The sequence below is a fragment of the Diceros bicornis genome, chromosome 29 (genome assembly GCF_020826845.1).
Source record: "Diceros bicornis minor isolate mBicDic1 chromosome 29, mDicBic1.mat.cur, whole genome shotgun sequence".
Taxonomy (NCBI): domain Eukaryota; kingdom Metazoa; phylum Chordata; class Mammalia; order Perissodactyla; family Rhinocerotidae; genus Diceros; species Diceros bicornis.
In genome coordinates this window covers 22599405-22615782 of record NC_080768.1, presented here as the reverse complement: position 1 = coordinate 22615782, position 16378 = coordinate 22599405, and the positions used below count along the sequence as shown (strand labels likewise).

The 16378-nt window shown below is 37.6% G+C and overlaps 1 protein-coding gene across 3 annotated transcripts in view; it reads right to left on the bottom strand.

The window, feature by feature from the left end:
• Window positions 1–16378, bottom strand: part of MSR1 (macrophage scavenger receptor 1) — an 80224-nt gene that overhangs the window by 22625 nt on the left and 41221 nt on the right. For 2 of the 3 annotated variants that reach the window (XM_058525095.1, XM_058525096.1), the window contains one exon: window positions 9982–10035. In XM_058525095.1, the coding sequence (XP_058381078.1) occupies window positions 9982–10035 (54 nt within the window). Of the gene's footprint in view, window positions 1–6307; window positions 7732–9981; window positions 10036–16378 lie in introns of those variants that run through there. The other variant, XM_058525097.1, reaches the window with a different exon arrangement.

Sequence of the window (16378 nt, the reverse complement as noted above, 5' to 3'; positions counted from 1 at the left end):
TCTGTTCAGTTACTGACATGGCTGACAGTTCAGTACAGATTTTCTGACTTTTTACAAAGAGAAAATAATTTTCCAAAATAACTGAGTGTTTGCCCCTTGAATTGGATTGGGAGGTAAATTGAAAGATAACATACATTCTCCTTGGCATTTTGTGCTATATTTTGTTTATGCTCATAACTGTTTAGAACTCTGCAGGCTGTTATCAAATTGACTTATTGGAATTGGTAGAAGACGATAGTGTGTACGGTCTTCATTACCTCTTCACTCAACAGGAGAGGCCATAATTTGTGCCAACAGCTGAGGCCAGAGACATTTAAGACAGATTACTTGATGCCTTAAAAATCCAACAAAGAAGCTGTTTCCCTCCTGCAAAAACATTGCTTCCATTTGCTTAGCTTAAATCTTGACTATTTTGCTGTAATCAGAGTACATACTCTTGGAAACAAGAAAAAAACATAGGATGGCATATTTTGTTTGGGTAATAACAGAAAGAAAAACAGAAAACAATTGTAAAATATGGTGTATCTCAACATTTGGGTTCTTTGTTAGATGGAGGTACTAAATGCTCTATTTCAAGAGAGAGTCTCAGGGCTTACTCATCAGAGAAGAGGCAGGATCCATATCATGAAACATGATGCTTCTCTAGGCTAGAAGTCAGCAGACCAGGGCTCTAGTCCTGGCTGTGCTACAAACTTGCTTTATGACTTTGGACATACTTTTTTCCTCTTTGTACTTTAATTAGTTCATTTGTTATGGCATCTTTTATAATTATCTTACAGGACTGTTGTGAGAATTACTTTAGTTCATGCATGTACTCTGAAGAGATTTGAGAGGGAAAATCAGGTTAAGGTGCAATATAATGTACCTAAGTGATAGATAAACCAAGATTCAAACTGCAGACCCACCACATATACTGCTGTATGATTTTGCACAGGTTACTTAACTGTTCTAAATTCTCATGGGAGAAACAACAGTGTGATAATTTCTTTGTGAGGATTAGGTAAATGAGGTATACAAAGTGCTTTGCAAAGTGCCTGGCACAGAGGGGTCACTCTATGTATTATAGGTATTATTGATATTATTAATATTATTGTTTCTTAAGAGTTCATATTTCTAGCTTAATGATTGGGAATTTCTAGCCTAACGATGGAGGCACAAAAGTATCATAGATTAGAGAAGAGTTTCTCAACTACTTTGTGCTTCAGAATCCCAAGGAGAGATTTTGGAAATCACATACATCTGTCCACAACTCAAACCCTTGAAACTGGAATCTCTATATGTCAAGTCTAGCCATCTGTATATGATAAAATCCTTAGAGGTCATTGCAACGCTCACCACAGCCTGAGAACAATTGCTAGAACAATACTAGAACATAGTGTAATTACTTAGAGAGTTCTAACCTTTCACATTATGGAAGAATTGACCTAATACATTGCTGCCCAGTAGCAATTAGCAAGAATATTAATATATATTATTGAACAACACAGTTAGATTGATCCACTTTTTCAGGGCCCTTTACCCTGCACTCTGAGATTCTGAAGTGGTGGTCCTGCCTAACCCATCACTCAGTATTTACCTCATTTGGTTGGGCAATGAGTGTGCCCCACTCTCTAGACACTACCGTAGTTAGTTAAGGGAAAACTCAGGATCCAAGGAGAGACAACAAGAGTTTTTTGAGGGAAAGATGGTGTCATTCTTTCTCAAACATGGCCATATTTGAAGATAATGTGGCATAGCAAGAGCCTACTTGACAAATGAATATAACAAACATAAAGAAAAAGAGAGAGTCCAAATGACTTAGTTTGAAGTCCTGGATCCTGCCATACCTGAAGCAAACCCATCTCTTGGAATTCTTAATTATGTGAGCCAATAGATTCTGTTTCTTGATTAAGCAAGTTTCTGTTATTTTCTACTTAAAAAGTTCTTACAAATACATAGATGATGATTATTTGACAAAGAACATTAGAAGTAGTTTCCCAGGTCATTCTGTTTGTCTCAGCATCATTGGTTACTGTCTACTTAAATTGCGTTACCCTATCGATTTTCATTATTTCATGAAACATCATAATGTAAAAGAACACCACTGCATGTGAAAACACAATATTGGCAAAAAAATAAAATTGAAATTGCTCTCATAACCATAAAAACATAAAAACATTTCAAATTTATTTATGGTAGAATTTAGGCCCTGCCTTTAAGAACAGACTGACAGAAAAACAGGCAAAGACAACCAAGGAAGGATCTTCCTCCTTCTGAAACAGTTGCAGCCCTGTACTGCCAAGATTTAACATGAGACTGCCCAGAGACACTGAGATCAGTTCTTGATACATTACTCCTATGGACTGAATTGTATCTCCCAAAATTCATATGCTGAAGTCATAACCCCTCAATGTGTCTATATTTGGATATAGAGCGTCTAAGGAGATAATTAAGGTTAATTGAGGTCACATGGGTGGGACCCTAATCCAGTAGGAGTGGTGTCCTGAGGGTGCCTTGATCTTGGACTTCTAGTCTCCAGAACTGTGAGAAAATAAATTTCTATTGTTTAAGCCATCTAGTCTGTGGTTTTCTGTTTTGGTAACTCAAGCAGGTTAATATACTTCCCTTTTTTTTCACTTTGTTTTGTGTTTTTGATTATTTTCAAATGAAATGAGAAACAGAGTACCTCAATGAGTATAAACTTGAAAATATAGGCTTTGTCTTTAATTTATAAATGAGAATTAAATAGCCATACCCACTACGTTGTGATCTGAATAGATTAGAAATCTTTCTTTAACAAAATAATCACTTTGTCACTGAAATACCTACTTCAAAGGCTTAGAAGATTCTTATTAAAAAACAATATAAGTATTTATTAAGGACCTACCCCATGTCTCAATACAGTAATAATAATTATTCACGTGGCTATTCTCTGTGATTAATACACTACATGTTGTTTTGGTGAAGAAATAGTGTTCCTAGGTACAGGTGACACAGTAGGTAACAGGACTAAATGAGAATATAACAAGAGAGAGCTTGGGGTGGAAGATGTTTTGGAATAGAACAAATAATCATTTTATAGGAAACAAATGAACTATGCTGTAAGCCATGTAGAGTTTTTGTGAAAATATTGTGCACAGACACTGAATATTTGTATTTGTATTCAGTTAAAAGAATTTACCTATCTTTCAACATTTCTAGGAAATGAAAATTCAGAATTACACAAAACATCACTAGGAAATAGGGTGTTTTTCACTTGGGGGAAGAATTCACATTAGGATTCCTTTAAATAGTTCCCAGTAATGAGTATCTGAAAGGTTGCTGAGATTCAGGTACTTTACTTTGCAGTGGGTCCAGCAGGATGTGAGTAAGAATTCAGGGGAAACAGGAAATGGGAATAACTATAGCTCCCAGGAAAGAGTCAAGAGTGTGTAGGTCAAGCCACAAGGGGAGATATTTCTTGGACACTTCACATGCAAGCAAGTAACTGCAGGGCAGTGCATTTCCAAAGAAGCTGGGTTGAGGAGGGCAAGTAATAGGTTGTGAACCTATACTCTCTCGGAAGGTGCTTTAATTGGAAGAAAACAGACGATCTTGTGTTAGCGTAAGACTAAATTTACTGCAGAATAGGAAGCCAGGACCTAGCTCTCTGAAGGGGGGCAGGAAAGCCACTTGGTCCTCAGATTGTCAAGGAATAGGAAGTGGCATGTTGGGTCTCTCTCCTCCATCTGCATTCTGGCACATAACTGGATGAATTTCAAATTTTGCTGGTGCAAAAGACTTGGCTGAAGCTGTGCTGATTATTTTTTTCCCCTTCTAATTGGCTCTGGTGAAAGTCAGGCTGTGAGAGTCAGCCAGGATAGGGACTGAACAGGCTAAGTGCTAACCACTGGATCCATTACTGATTTAAATCTCTATTTCAATTTACAAGACATATCAGTTATACACACTATTAAGGAACACATCTATTGTGTTAATGGAACACTATGTGTTTTAGCAACAGTTTGTGGAATTATATAAAGCTTTAAACACCACATAACCGTCAAGCATGAGCAGCATTTCTCTAAGTTACCTGGAGCCGTCACTGCTCAAGTGTACTCTGCTTTGCTAAATCATAACTGGTACTACTGGGAAAAGTACAGTGAGAAGTTGAAAACAAGACACAGTAAAAGAAGAGAGACATCAAAGCAGCCAAATTATACTGAAAACTGTTAAAATTGTGCCAGTTACTGAAATAAAGCTAGCACATTAACAGGTAGCTCCCTCCCTTGGTGCATGTAAGTACCTTTCATTACTGATAATGGAAGCTTTGTGAGCATTCCTGGGAGACTGTTTTTGAGTCATAGACTTGGGGGAGAGACTGGAGGTAGTAGTTAGAGCTGTAGATGAAGGTGGAAACATTAACAAATAAAGATTAATTGAGAATGCTTTTTGGAATTTGACCTAATGGAAGTCATACTGTAAGAATTTTCATCCCCTTAGGGTCTTCAAATTAGTATTTCTATTCTAGAAAACCAAATTTTCATTGCAAATCTCTTTCTCTCTCTTCCTTCTTCCTCTCTCCACACCCTCCATACTACATATTTGTGGTATTTATATATAAAAATACATAAAACTAGTGTGGGAGTGTTGAATGGAGTCATAGTTACAAACGGGCTTTGGAGAGTAATCCACTTGGCTTTGAGTTTCTGTTCTTCCACTTATTAGCAGTAAACTTCAGTTTCTAAATGGGAATAGTAATAGTACTTACCTCAAAGGCGTTTCTGAGGATTAGATGAGATACTGCATCAAAAGCCGCTGGTGCACAGCCAATGTTCTCTAAATGCTCATTATTATAATTATTTAGTGATTGGAGGAGAAGACTTTACTTTGAATTCAATGCTTTGAGAAAGATCAGAATTCACTTAAGATTGTACTGAGTCCCCAGTAGAAATCAAATGAAAGACGAATTGATACTTCATAACATTGTATGAGCTTCAAAGTAAGATACTTACTCTAAATTCACATCTTAGTTATAGTTTCATTGGGCGTGAGCAAAGTGTAAAATACCAACAAATGAGACATTAGCAACTGGTATGTTTAGGACAGAACCTCACACAATGTGTTTCATTGTATGGTAGAAATTCTTTTGCTTGACTGACACACTTACCCTTCCAAGTTAGAGTGAGAACACAGCAGACAAACTTTATGACTGGCCGTTAGAGCTCGGTGCGGTCTTGATTTCTCTTCTTTATACATTATTAAAGTTGGCATAATTTATGCATTTGAACTGGGCATTCAGCACCTTTTTTTGTCTAAGAGAGAAGAGATGCCTTTCTCCCCTAATTTGGAACATTCAGGCTAGTATTTCACAGACTTAAGAATCCATTTGTAGAGCCAGTCCTGATGGTCTAGTGGTTAAGATTCGGCTCTCTCACCACCACAGCCCGGGTTCATTTCCTGGTCGTGTAACTGCACCACCCATCTGTTAGATGTCATACTGTGGCGGTGGCTCACGTGGAGAACTAAACTAACAAGTAGGATACACAACCATGCACTGAAGCTTTAAAAAAAAAATCTATTTGTGGTTTAGGGTATCAGCTAACTTATGAACTGAATCTCCTGGAATTGTCTCCCAGGATCTCTGAAATCAGGGCCATTCTGTGGCCAATGTGGACCAAGGCCTGCTGGCAAGAGAAGAGGTCTCCCAGGCTGCACCTGTCCCCCAGCACAGAGTGGGGTAGGAAGCCACATTCAATTAAACCATGGATGACGAGATCCAACTAATCTCCAGATGTTTGCATTAACTGGCTAGCCAGCGTTGTGAGTTGGCTAATATTTAGGACTATCTGATGACTGGCTAATTCTCCTCCCCTTCACTTCTTTTCCTGGAGACTTTGGTGTCACGCAGGCACAGACCCAGAGGATCACTGATAACTCTAATTTGTTCCAACCCTTCTTGGAACTTTCTCATCAACAGCACCTTGGACTCATGCTTTGTCCTTCAGAGCCTGGACTCTTGTTTTATTAGCCTGACATTTTGTTCTGACCTCCGTTGACAGCTTCTGGCCTGTGGCATACACTCCGTTCAGTGGCTTCTTTTATTTATAACTTACACTCTGCTGCTCAGCTCAGACAAACTCGCTGATTTGTGATCTGGTCACACTTGCCTTGTTCTAGCAAATGTAAAATCTCATCTTATTCTCTAGCATCTCTCTTTTTGTCCATGACATTTATTTGGCTTCTTGCATTTTCATTTTGCTCACTCCTGATTACAGATTTAAAATATTTGCATTATACCAGTGAAGAACAGCAGTTCCAGTTTGGAGAGACCACTGTGAACCATACCTTACATGTTTAAAGCACTTTATGATTTTACAGAGCATCTTCATACACACAGTATCTTATGTGATCCTCACAACAACCCTGTGAGGTAGGTGTCAAGATATCCATCTTACAGGGGAGGGAATGGAAGCAGTGATATACACCTAGACACACTACTTAGAATTCTCCTAGAACCTCAAGGCTGTGAATTCTGGGACTTTGTGCTAAAGTTGGAAGCAAAGCAGAGTTGTGAAAATATGATATGTTAATTAATAGAGAGACATTCAAAAATAACATGGAATCCCACATTTTTCCTATTCCTTTTTTTTTCTCCTGCCTTTTCCTACCTTTTCTCCTTTCTCATTTTTGACCCTTTCTTCACTCGCACAAAATATTTCTAGTTCTACTGAAATATTTCTTTTTCTCCAGGATCTATAGTGGATATCTAAAGCATAAAATACAAAGAGATTTTTAGAATAAAAAATTATCAGCATTATTTTTTCATGATCAAAATATTCTTGCTTGAAATGGCCAGGTAATTCGAGGAAACAAGTTTTGTTTTCTGGTTCAAATGTGTTGAATGTACTGTCCAAGATCCACTTTACTTCATTATAAAATTTGAAAAAAATACGCTGTAATTTGGAGAATAAGAAGAAAAGAAGGTAAACTAAGCAAATCAAAATGATTTTACCTTTTTGATATCCTAAGGAATTCAAAAATCTTGATCTCCTCTAAACACCTATAGAGCCCTGTTTTCCCCAGTATAGCTCTGCTGTATTGGATAATTGCCTCTTTACATGACTATGTCTTTCAGGGACAATTAACTCTTTAAGGCCAGAGACAATAGCTATTTTATTAGCTGTTATATCCAGCTGCAGGAGGAGCTGTAATGAACATATGCTGAATGAATGAATGAATGAATGAGTGAATGAACAAATGGATTTTCTTTAACGTCATCCCTATCTCTGGTTGAGAATAGTGTTTTTGAATGGAAAGAACTCACATATAATCAGTATCCATGAGATTTCTCCTGGAAGTCAATGAGTTAAATTGGGTTCAGCAAGACACTAGTTGAACGGGTGGCAGAGGGCTCCTAGCCTGTCTCTGAGGACTGGCAGGAGCAGCCTGCCAGTCAGTACCTGGGAAGCATCCCGGCTAGGAGTGCAAGGGATGGTGATGGTGAGACACTGGAGAGGGCAGAGGTATGAACATGGGAACAGAGGCCCAAACAGCACCAAGGGCCAGGAGAAGAAGCCATGCGGAAGCCGGGCACCATACGGGAACCAAGGTCGTTGGGAGGAGTCACAAAGGGATCTTGGAGTCAGCTGTGCTGATGACTTGTCCAGAGGTGAAGGGCCTTTTAATAAGATGGTAGCAGAGGGTGTCCTGCCCAACCCACCTGATCTTAAAAGGGCCCTGCCCTAATACGATCAGGGAGTTATACTGGTCCTGACACATATATAAAAGAGGAAATCAATGATTATTTTTATTATATTTAAATTATGCCTTAAAAACATAAAAAAATGTATATTAAAATAATTCAACATAAATTTTCACTAATCAGAATTAATTGAAGATGTGGGGAACCAGGCACTTTGATACAGAATAAATTGGTACAACCTTTTTGGAGCCATTTGTAAGAATCCATCAAATTGTAAAGTGCATATCACCTTTGAATTACTGATTCTACTTTTAGCAAATTTTCTATTAAAAAGTATTCCTACAAGATCATGTATGAGAATGCTGAATGTAGCATTGTTTATTAAAGCCAAATCAAAGAAAACAAAAACCATCAAGTGTTCATGACTAGGGGATTGAATGATATATTATGGTAATTACAGTATTGCTATATAATGGAATAATGTGCAGCCATTGAGGGAAAAGAGGTAGAGACATATGTATTGACATGAGCAGATGACTGGCATATTAACTTAAATAAGGAAAAAGCAGAACATGATGTATAGATGTTTGTGTATATTATTCTCTCTTTGAAACATTATAGAGTTATATACTCTATGGCGGAGTGAGCATAGAGGGGAATCTGGAGGCTATATACACTTATACATGAAAATATCTCTCTTATTGCTTTCTTCAAGTATGTACATAAACGCCAAAGCAGCCATAAAAATATCTGTAACTGAAAACATTTCCGAACATATCCGAAAAAAATGTTCAAAGCATTTGATAACCTCAGGTAACAGAAGACAGTGTGAGCATTCAGTTTACAGACTACAAATAAAGAAGTCCCTTATTTGCCAAGCTTGACCAGAGTCAAGGTTAAGAAGCTTGGAGAAAGCCTCAGGAAAAGGAGAAAAGAAGATAAAGAAGAACCAAGATAAAGATAAAGGTAGAGAGAAAGAGAGAGAAAAACATGAAGACTGGGAAGAGAGGGTTACGCAAGGAGCTCAACTGAAAATCAATGGAAGGATAAGGAGAAAGGGGAAGTGGAATAAAAAGTATACAGCAGACAAAACTGATCACATGAAAGGATAAATGGACACAAAGGAGAAAATACATACTAACGTTTCTATTATCTTAATATAATAATAACACTGATATTTATTGAATAACGCGAAAGCACTTTGAGGAGACACAATTCTCTGTGTTGTTCAATTTAGGAGCAAAGATGGATCAACGAGTCAACGATGGTGGAAAGTACCGTGCGGTTACACTCTACTTTAATGGATGGCAATCATGATGGTGACCCTAAGTTGTCTAAATGTGGCATCCATCCATACACAGTATTAGGTTAAAATAATTACTTTTGCTAAAGCAGAGAAATTAGTATGTATTTTTTTAAAAAAAATAATTACAATGGAAAACTGCTAGATTTTTGGGACATTAAAGGATTTGCCATAATCTCTCTAAAGCAGACCCCTGATGGGTAACGGTTATGCTTCTGTGTGTGCCCGCTATTCCCACAGACACACACACACATCGCATACGGCTCCTATTCGGAATCCAGGGGAGGAACACTTGGATTCTGAGAACTCAAGCATGGATTTCTCAATTCTTTTCATAATCCTTTCACTATAGCTGTGTAGATTGGGCCTAGACACACAACAATTGACTTATAACACGGCATATTGAAGACATCTCATCCAATATTTAGTTTTTAAGGTCCAATTTACAGATTCTCTACATTGCAACATGAGGTCAGCTTTCCATCAACAAAGATCCCTGTTGTGAAATCTATTCTGTTGCAGTTTTGAAGGTCTAGGGTATAGAATACCACTTCTCAAATTTTTAGCAAAATAAAACCAAACACAAAAACCCCAGCCGTCAGAGAATTAGTCTGTGAAGGTTCTTAGATTGTCCGAATTCCTATATGTAACATTTCAGTTAGCTCAGTTAGTACATAAGGAGGCTGTAATTGTTTCTATTCATAAGCTCGATTTTCCTTCAGCAGATAGAAATTCACTTGAAAATTGAACAATTTTCCACGAGGAACTTGTAGAAAATCGTGCTCACCACAAAAACAAAATACAAATGGGTAATGAGATTCAAAGAGTTGTATAATTTAATCTATTTGTTTTAGTCCAATTAGCATGCTCTGTTTGTAGAAAACTGTGACTGACTTCCACAGAATCTCTATGGATTGATGCTGAAGTTCCCAACATTTGCCTCAAACCTAGACAGCTACTATCACAACTGGTTTATTACAAAGGCACACAAAAAAGCAAGAAACTATAAACTTACTTAGCGTGTTTCCACTGCCTTTTTCCCCCTTCTGGCCCTTTTGTCCAGGATTTCCTTGGGAAAAAAAGCAAAAAAAACCACTTTTTAAAATTAGGGCAGTTCACAATGCTTGCTTTAAATGAAGAAAAGGCATCACAAGGTAATCTAGACTATTAACTTATAACAACCTACAGATATTCAAATATAAGAATGTTGATGATGGTAATAATAGTCATAGCTATCATTTTAGAGGCCGTGTTATGAAACTGGCATTGTTCTGGGTAGGTCCTTTACACATTATCTCAAATTTTTTACAAGGGCATTAAATGTTTCATTTTCCTAAACGCAGGCAAAACTGAGGTGTAAGCAGTTTAGCAGTTTGTTTTGTGCTTATTCATTTTTTTTCCTCAGCCTTTGACTGTGCCTTCCTCCCTCTCCCAGGAAGCCTGGTGTCGTCCATCTCATCCTAAACCTTGCTTTTCTATTCCCATTACAACTTCTCTATCTTGTTTTCCCTTTCTTTAGCGGGGAGCATCCCAAAGACTGGGCTGTGAATGAATTTCTGGGAGTGCCAAGACCCTGATTACCTCAGTCCTGGGGAAAGCTAGGAAGGTCTGAGGGGCATCGAAGCCTCTGGGCTAGTACCTTTTGGCTTTGAGAAACCTCAGCCATTTACATAGGGGTGTGGTACAAATGGTGTCATTTTATGTGTGGGTCAGGACTTCAAATACATATGGAAACATTGCTAGGAGCTTAGTCTTTGCTAATGGGTTGCTATTTCACCCACAGTTCCACTTTTAAAGGTATATCCGGAAGATTGTCCTTTGGTATCAAGAGATTTTAATGGTGACAATTTCATCTCATGAGAGTAGTGTTGTTTTTGCTTATCGATTCTTCTTCCAACACTCCTCAGATATCTACTTTGCAAGTAACCACCTTTGTGGCATAAACATAGGACTGGTCATAGTGCTGTCTGTCTCTAAGTCAAAATCTCTGTTAATGTTCTTGATTCTTCCTGACAAAATCAAGAACTTTCCATCCAGGAGGTCAAAGGACATAGGTTAAAAATCATGGGCTTTGGAATAATAACAGTCATTTACAAATCCCTGTCTCGAATTATTTTGCTCTGCCATTTACTAGGTAAGTGGCTCTGAATAAGTCTTTATAATAAGCTAAAGCTTATTCTTCTGTCAAATGAAAAAATAATACTTTCCATTGCAGAGTTGTCTTGAAAATTAGCTAAAATACTCATGAAGCACCTTGCCCATAATAGACAGTAGCTCTTATTACCGTTCTTTGTTTTACAACATCTCCCAAAGCTTAGCTAGAACCCTCTCTCTGTGATTTTATTCTCAGTGAATGAAAGGACTTTTTCATCTCAGTTCACTTTTTTTTTTCCCCTGAGGAAAATTCACCCTGAGCTAACATCTGTTACCAGTCTTCCTCTATTTTGTATGTGAGTGGCCACCACAGCATGGCCACTGAGTGATGTAGGTCCACATCCGGGTACTGAACCCAGACCGCCTAAGTGGAACACACTGAATTTAACCACTAGGCCACAGGAGCTGGTCCTTCAGCTCACTTTTTATGGCACAATTATTTTTAATTTTATTTTAAAGTTTTAATCTTTATTTTGGGTTTTATTTTTTGTTTGTTTCTCTAGTTGACTTCCTCTTCATCTGTGCTTTGTTTTTGAACAGTTGCCCTTATTCACCTCTTAGAGGAGATTTTTTGACCCCTAATTTACCAGATTCAAAAAATATAAAATAACCTGTGATGAGTAACATGAGAATTCAGACTTAGCACTTAAAAAGTATTAATTTCCAATTAAAATTCTATTTTGAAGAGTTCTTGAAATGCCAACCATTCCTTATAAAAGGATTATAAAAAGAATGCCTCTAATTGCCTTGCATATGTGATTACATTGTACATCATTAAATTCACTTTTTAGTTATGATTCAGTCATTTCAGGTAATGTTAAATTGGCAAAAATCATTGATTTAGCACAAAGTACCCAAAACCTTTTGTATTTTTTTTGATGGTATACTTTTAAGAGATATAATCCCAGAGTTTCAGATTTCTCAAAAGGAAAAGTCTAAGATAGTAAAAAAAAAATTGAGAGAGAGGGGAATTAAAAGAGTATCACTGATCAGTTCTAATTCTTTTCAGAGAAGATAATATAATAAACAAGCTTAATTTTATCATTTCAGCATTATTTTTCACAATTAGGAAAAAGGAGGAGACTATGTATTATTCTTGAAAATCTTTTCATGCTGCAACTTGTCTTGGGTATTTTAAGAACAGAAATGCTCAAGCCAGAGCATCAAGTCAATGACCCACTTAAGTGTTGATAACACTAGGATTCTATTTTTGTGTGTGTGAGGAGATCAGCCCTGTGCTAACATCTGCCAATCCTTCTCTCAAGGCAGACTGGTTCTGGGCTAACATCCGTGCCCATCTTCCTCCACTTTATATGGGACACCACCACAGCATGGCTTGCCAAGCAGTGCATCCGTGCGTGCCCGGGATCCGAACCGGCGAACCCCGGGCCGCCACAGCCGAGTGCACGCACTTAACCGCTTGCGCCACCATGCTGGCCCCAACACTAGGATTCTCTAATAAAGAAAAAATTAATTTTCTTTTTTATTTTGCTTTTTTATCTTACACCACTCTTTTTTTTAATTACAGGAAAATGAAAATTACCTTCTTCTTATAAGCAAATACAAATTTTATGTCATTTTACATGATTCAGACATTACCTCACAGATGACACTTGGAAATCTTTTCCCACACTTGAACACATCAAAAACATTCTAGAGAATGAGAGTGTATCCCTCCTTTAGAAAGATACATTTGGCTAAAAAACGAGCCCAAGAACTTAGTCAAAACCCGGAGTTAACGATCTCCTGTCATATATGTCACTCTTCAATAAAAAATAAAGGACTTATATTTCTGAAAGTCATTGAAAAATAAGAAGTAAATAGTATGTAATATACTGACATTCCAACTTTAAAGTAAATATAACAGGAGGTAATGTCAATAAATCATGATTTCAAGCATTTTTTAGCGCCCCTTTCAAGAGGTGGACACTAGTTTAGCCATTTTCACATACATGCCATAATTAGCCCAGCCACACTGTTTGCAGGTATTTCAATTTCAGAGGTGACCGTCTCCCTCCTATGCCTAACACTTCTTCCTGTTTCCCGAGTTCTTCACCTTCAACCTTCTCTTTAACTTTACACTATCTTTCTACCCTTCTTTCCTCTGTGTCTTCAACCACTCCTCTATTTTATCTTGCCATCAGCATTTAAACAATATTCAAATCTCTCTTTCACAGAAATAAAATGAAAAAACACAACAAACAAAAAACTGATTTCTGTCTCCTGCTCTACAGAGCCAGACTGCTCAAGAGTTGGGTCTACTGGCATCTATCACCCTTATCGACAGTTCACCTCTAAGAATTCCCCAATCTGGTTTCCACTCCACCCCACCCCACCCCACCCCACCCCACAGAAACTGCCCCCAATAAAGGCAACATCCTTATAACAACAAATGCAAAGAGCTTTCTGTACACTTCATCTTACTCGACCACCTTTTGAAACTCCCTCTGCCTTTGGCTTTTCTCACTCCACCTTCCCTGGGTTTTCTCCCTCACTCTGCCTGCTTCACTCCAATCTACTGCTTTGCTGTTTCTGCTCAGAGAAAGTGTTCAGTAAATGTTTGTCAACTAAATAAATGAATTATTTATGGTCTATAGATTTAGATACTCCTAAGAAAGATCATGACTCACGCTTAGTAGAACCAGACTTTGAATGGACTCCAAGAGTCTAACTGGAGGACAAGCGCATTGTTTACTCGGTGGAAAACCTAGTTCATTTAACAAGGCTATATCCGGAGGCCTCTAGGGATTTTGAAGATACATAAGGTTACACTTCAGTTAAATCTTCAAAGCTTTCTGAAGCAAATACGTCAGATCTTGTAAATGTTCTACTCCATAGATCTACTGTGCATGGAGAAAGCATGAAGTCTTCCCTTTCTCTTCTCATATTTGTGTATCTTATCAGTTACAGACTATGTTTTATTCACCTCTCATTTCCTTGTAGCTAGCATTGTACCTTGTGTATATAGTGGGTACTTAATACGTGTGGAAGGGGGAGGGGTCAGGAAACAAAAGGAGAGCAGAAGAGAAAATAGGAGAAAATAAATATGGGTGCTCTTTCTTGAATTTTTTGCTTTGAAATCTGATAATGCTTTCAATATCACTCAGATAGTCCGGGCTGTGTCATTAGTTAGACTGTGACAATTATTGGATTTTATTTCTAATTTTACCACCTTCTTTGGGCTCTTGTAGAGGAAGAATTCTGTGTTAGTCCTTGTTTTCATCTGCAGTAGAACTAAAGTAGCACGAGGCTCTTCTGGTCACATTTCTACCGAATTTGAGTCTTTTTATAAGGAAGAGATATCCTAAGGACATCTTTCGTCAAGGGATTTATTACCTCTTCCCTTGATTTTATTTTCACTGTTCCTCCACTCCTTTTCTTTACCTGAAGATGTGGCTCTCAAAGTGTGGTCCCTGGATTCGCATCATCACTAACACCTGGAAACTTGTGAGGAATGAAAATTCTGGAGGAAACCCAACCTCTGACCTATTGAATCAGAAACTCCAGGGGCGGATCCCAGTAAGCTCTTTTAACAGGCCCTACAGGTGATTCTAATGCCTGCTAAAGTTCAAGAACCAGGGACCTAAAGAAATTTTATGTATCTTTTAGGTCAGCACTAAACACCATTTCTTCTGTACCATAATGTCTTGCTGTATGGAATTAATGACTCTACTCTCTACTCCCATAGCATTTTGTCCTACTTCACAAATGTTTATTACTTACCACATTGCATTATAGCTAATTGCTTCTGTATTTTTCTGTCCCCTGCTCCTTGAGGGCAGCGGCTTTGCTATATTTATCTCCAGCATACAGTGAATCCTCATAAAATTGTGTTGATTGGGTGAATGAATCAGTGAATGCTCTCCCAAGTACTTTGACTAGTGGGCATTTCTTGAACTCTAGGAGTTTAAGAGTAGGAAGAAACCTAGAGCTTGTACAGGCTGTGCCTAATAACTAACCTGTATATACAGCTTACTGTGTGATAGGAACTGTTTGAAGCACCTTAAGACATCTATTAATTCATTTGACTTTTATAGAAATTCTAAAATGTGAGTCCTCTTATTAGCCCTGTTTTGCAGATAACAAAACCAAGGCACAGAGAGGCTGACTGGGGAGGTAGGAGTCAAATCTAGGATTCAAATATGTGCTATGCTGTCCCTGTATTTTCCAAGATGGCAAAGAAAATAATATGCATGGATTGACTATGTGCCACCATGAAATTCAAGTTCAAACCACTCTGACAAACGTTTAATCCTCTAAAACAAACAACCTCAGATTAGATATATCACATAAACTTTACAGAATCATCTTTTTGATTATACTTTTGAAGAGAGGTCATTGTGAGGAAATTTCTGGGAGGAAACTTCTCAAGGATGGGGAACTAGCTTGTCTTGTACCCCCAGGTCCAAGCAGATTGTATGAGAGAACGTAGGCACAGAATAAATGAGGTCAGTTATCGCTCATTAAATCAGTTAATTTGTGCTATAGTTTCATGTCTCTTCTGTCATTTATTCTTAACTTCTTCTCTGACCACACAGAGAGAAAGGTTGTGCCTAATAGACAGACAATTGTGAGAAATAGTGAGGCGTTCTTAACATTCCTAAAATTTCTGCTGCTTTTCCTCTTTTCGAATAGACTTTCTAGAAAGACAAATTAGTAACTCTAATTTACTCATAGCTCATAGTGATATGCATTTATAAAGTTAATCCTTATTATTTAATGTAAATAGGAAGTTACAAATAGATCACTCCAGAAAGAGTCCCATACAAAATCTTACCACGAATTTGCCAGGGATAATAAATGTCTGTCTATTTGAGATAGATATAGACTTAAGACACCATTTTGACTTGAAAACAGAATGCAGATAAAATATGTTTTCTCACTTCTCAGAATTATTTTGAATTATCTTGGAATCTATAAGTAGCTTCACAATTTTGTCAAATTCAAGGTTTTTAAGTATATTTATCTATTGAACACAAACTGCTCATCTAGGAAATTCAGCAAGTCCTGAGCGATGTAGATAAGGTCAAGCAAATTAACAAACACACACACACTTCTTCCCACATTGCCAAAAAGGCCTGATTAAAGCTACATGGTTTTAGAGATGGTCAGCACATAAATACATCATTCAGTTCAGGTGATCGGGTCTCTGGGGGAGACTGATGGCAAGTTGCTTGCTTGTGGCTAGCTGATTTTTCTTCAATACTAATTGCCATTGACACAGTCCATAAACACTGATACTATCAAAAATACCTCAA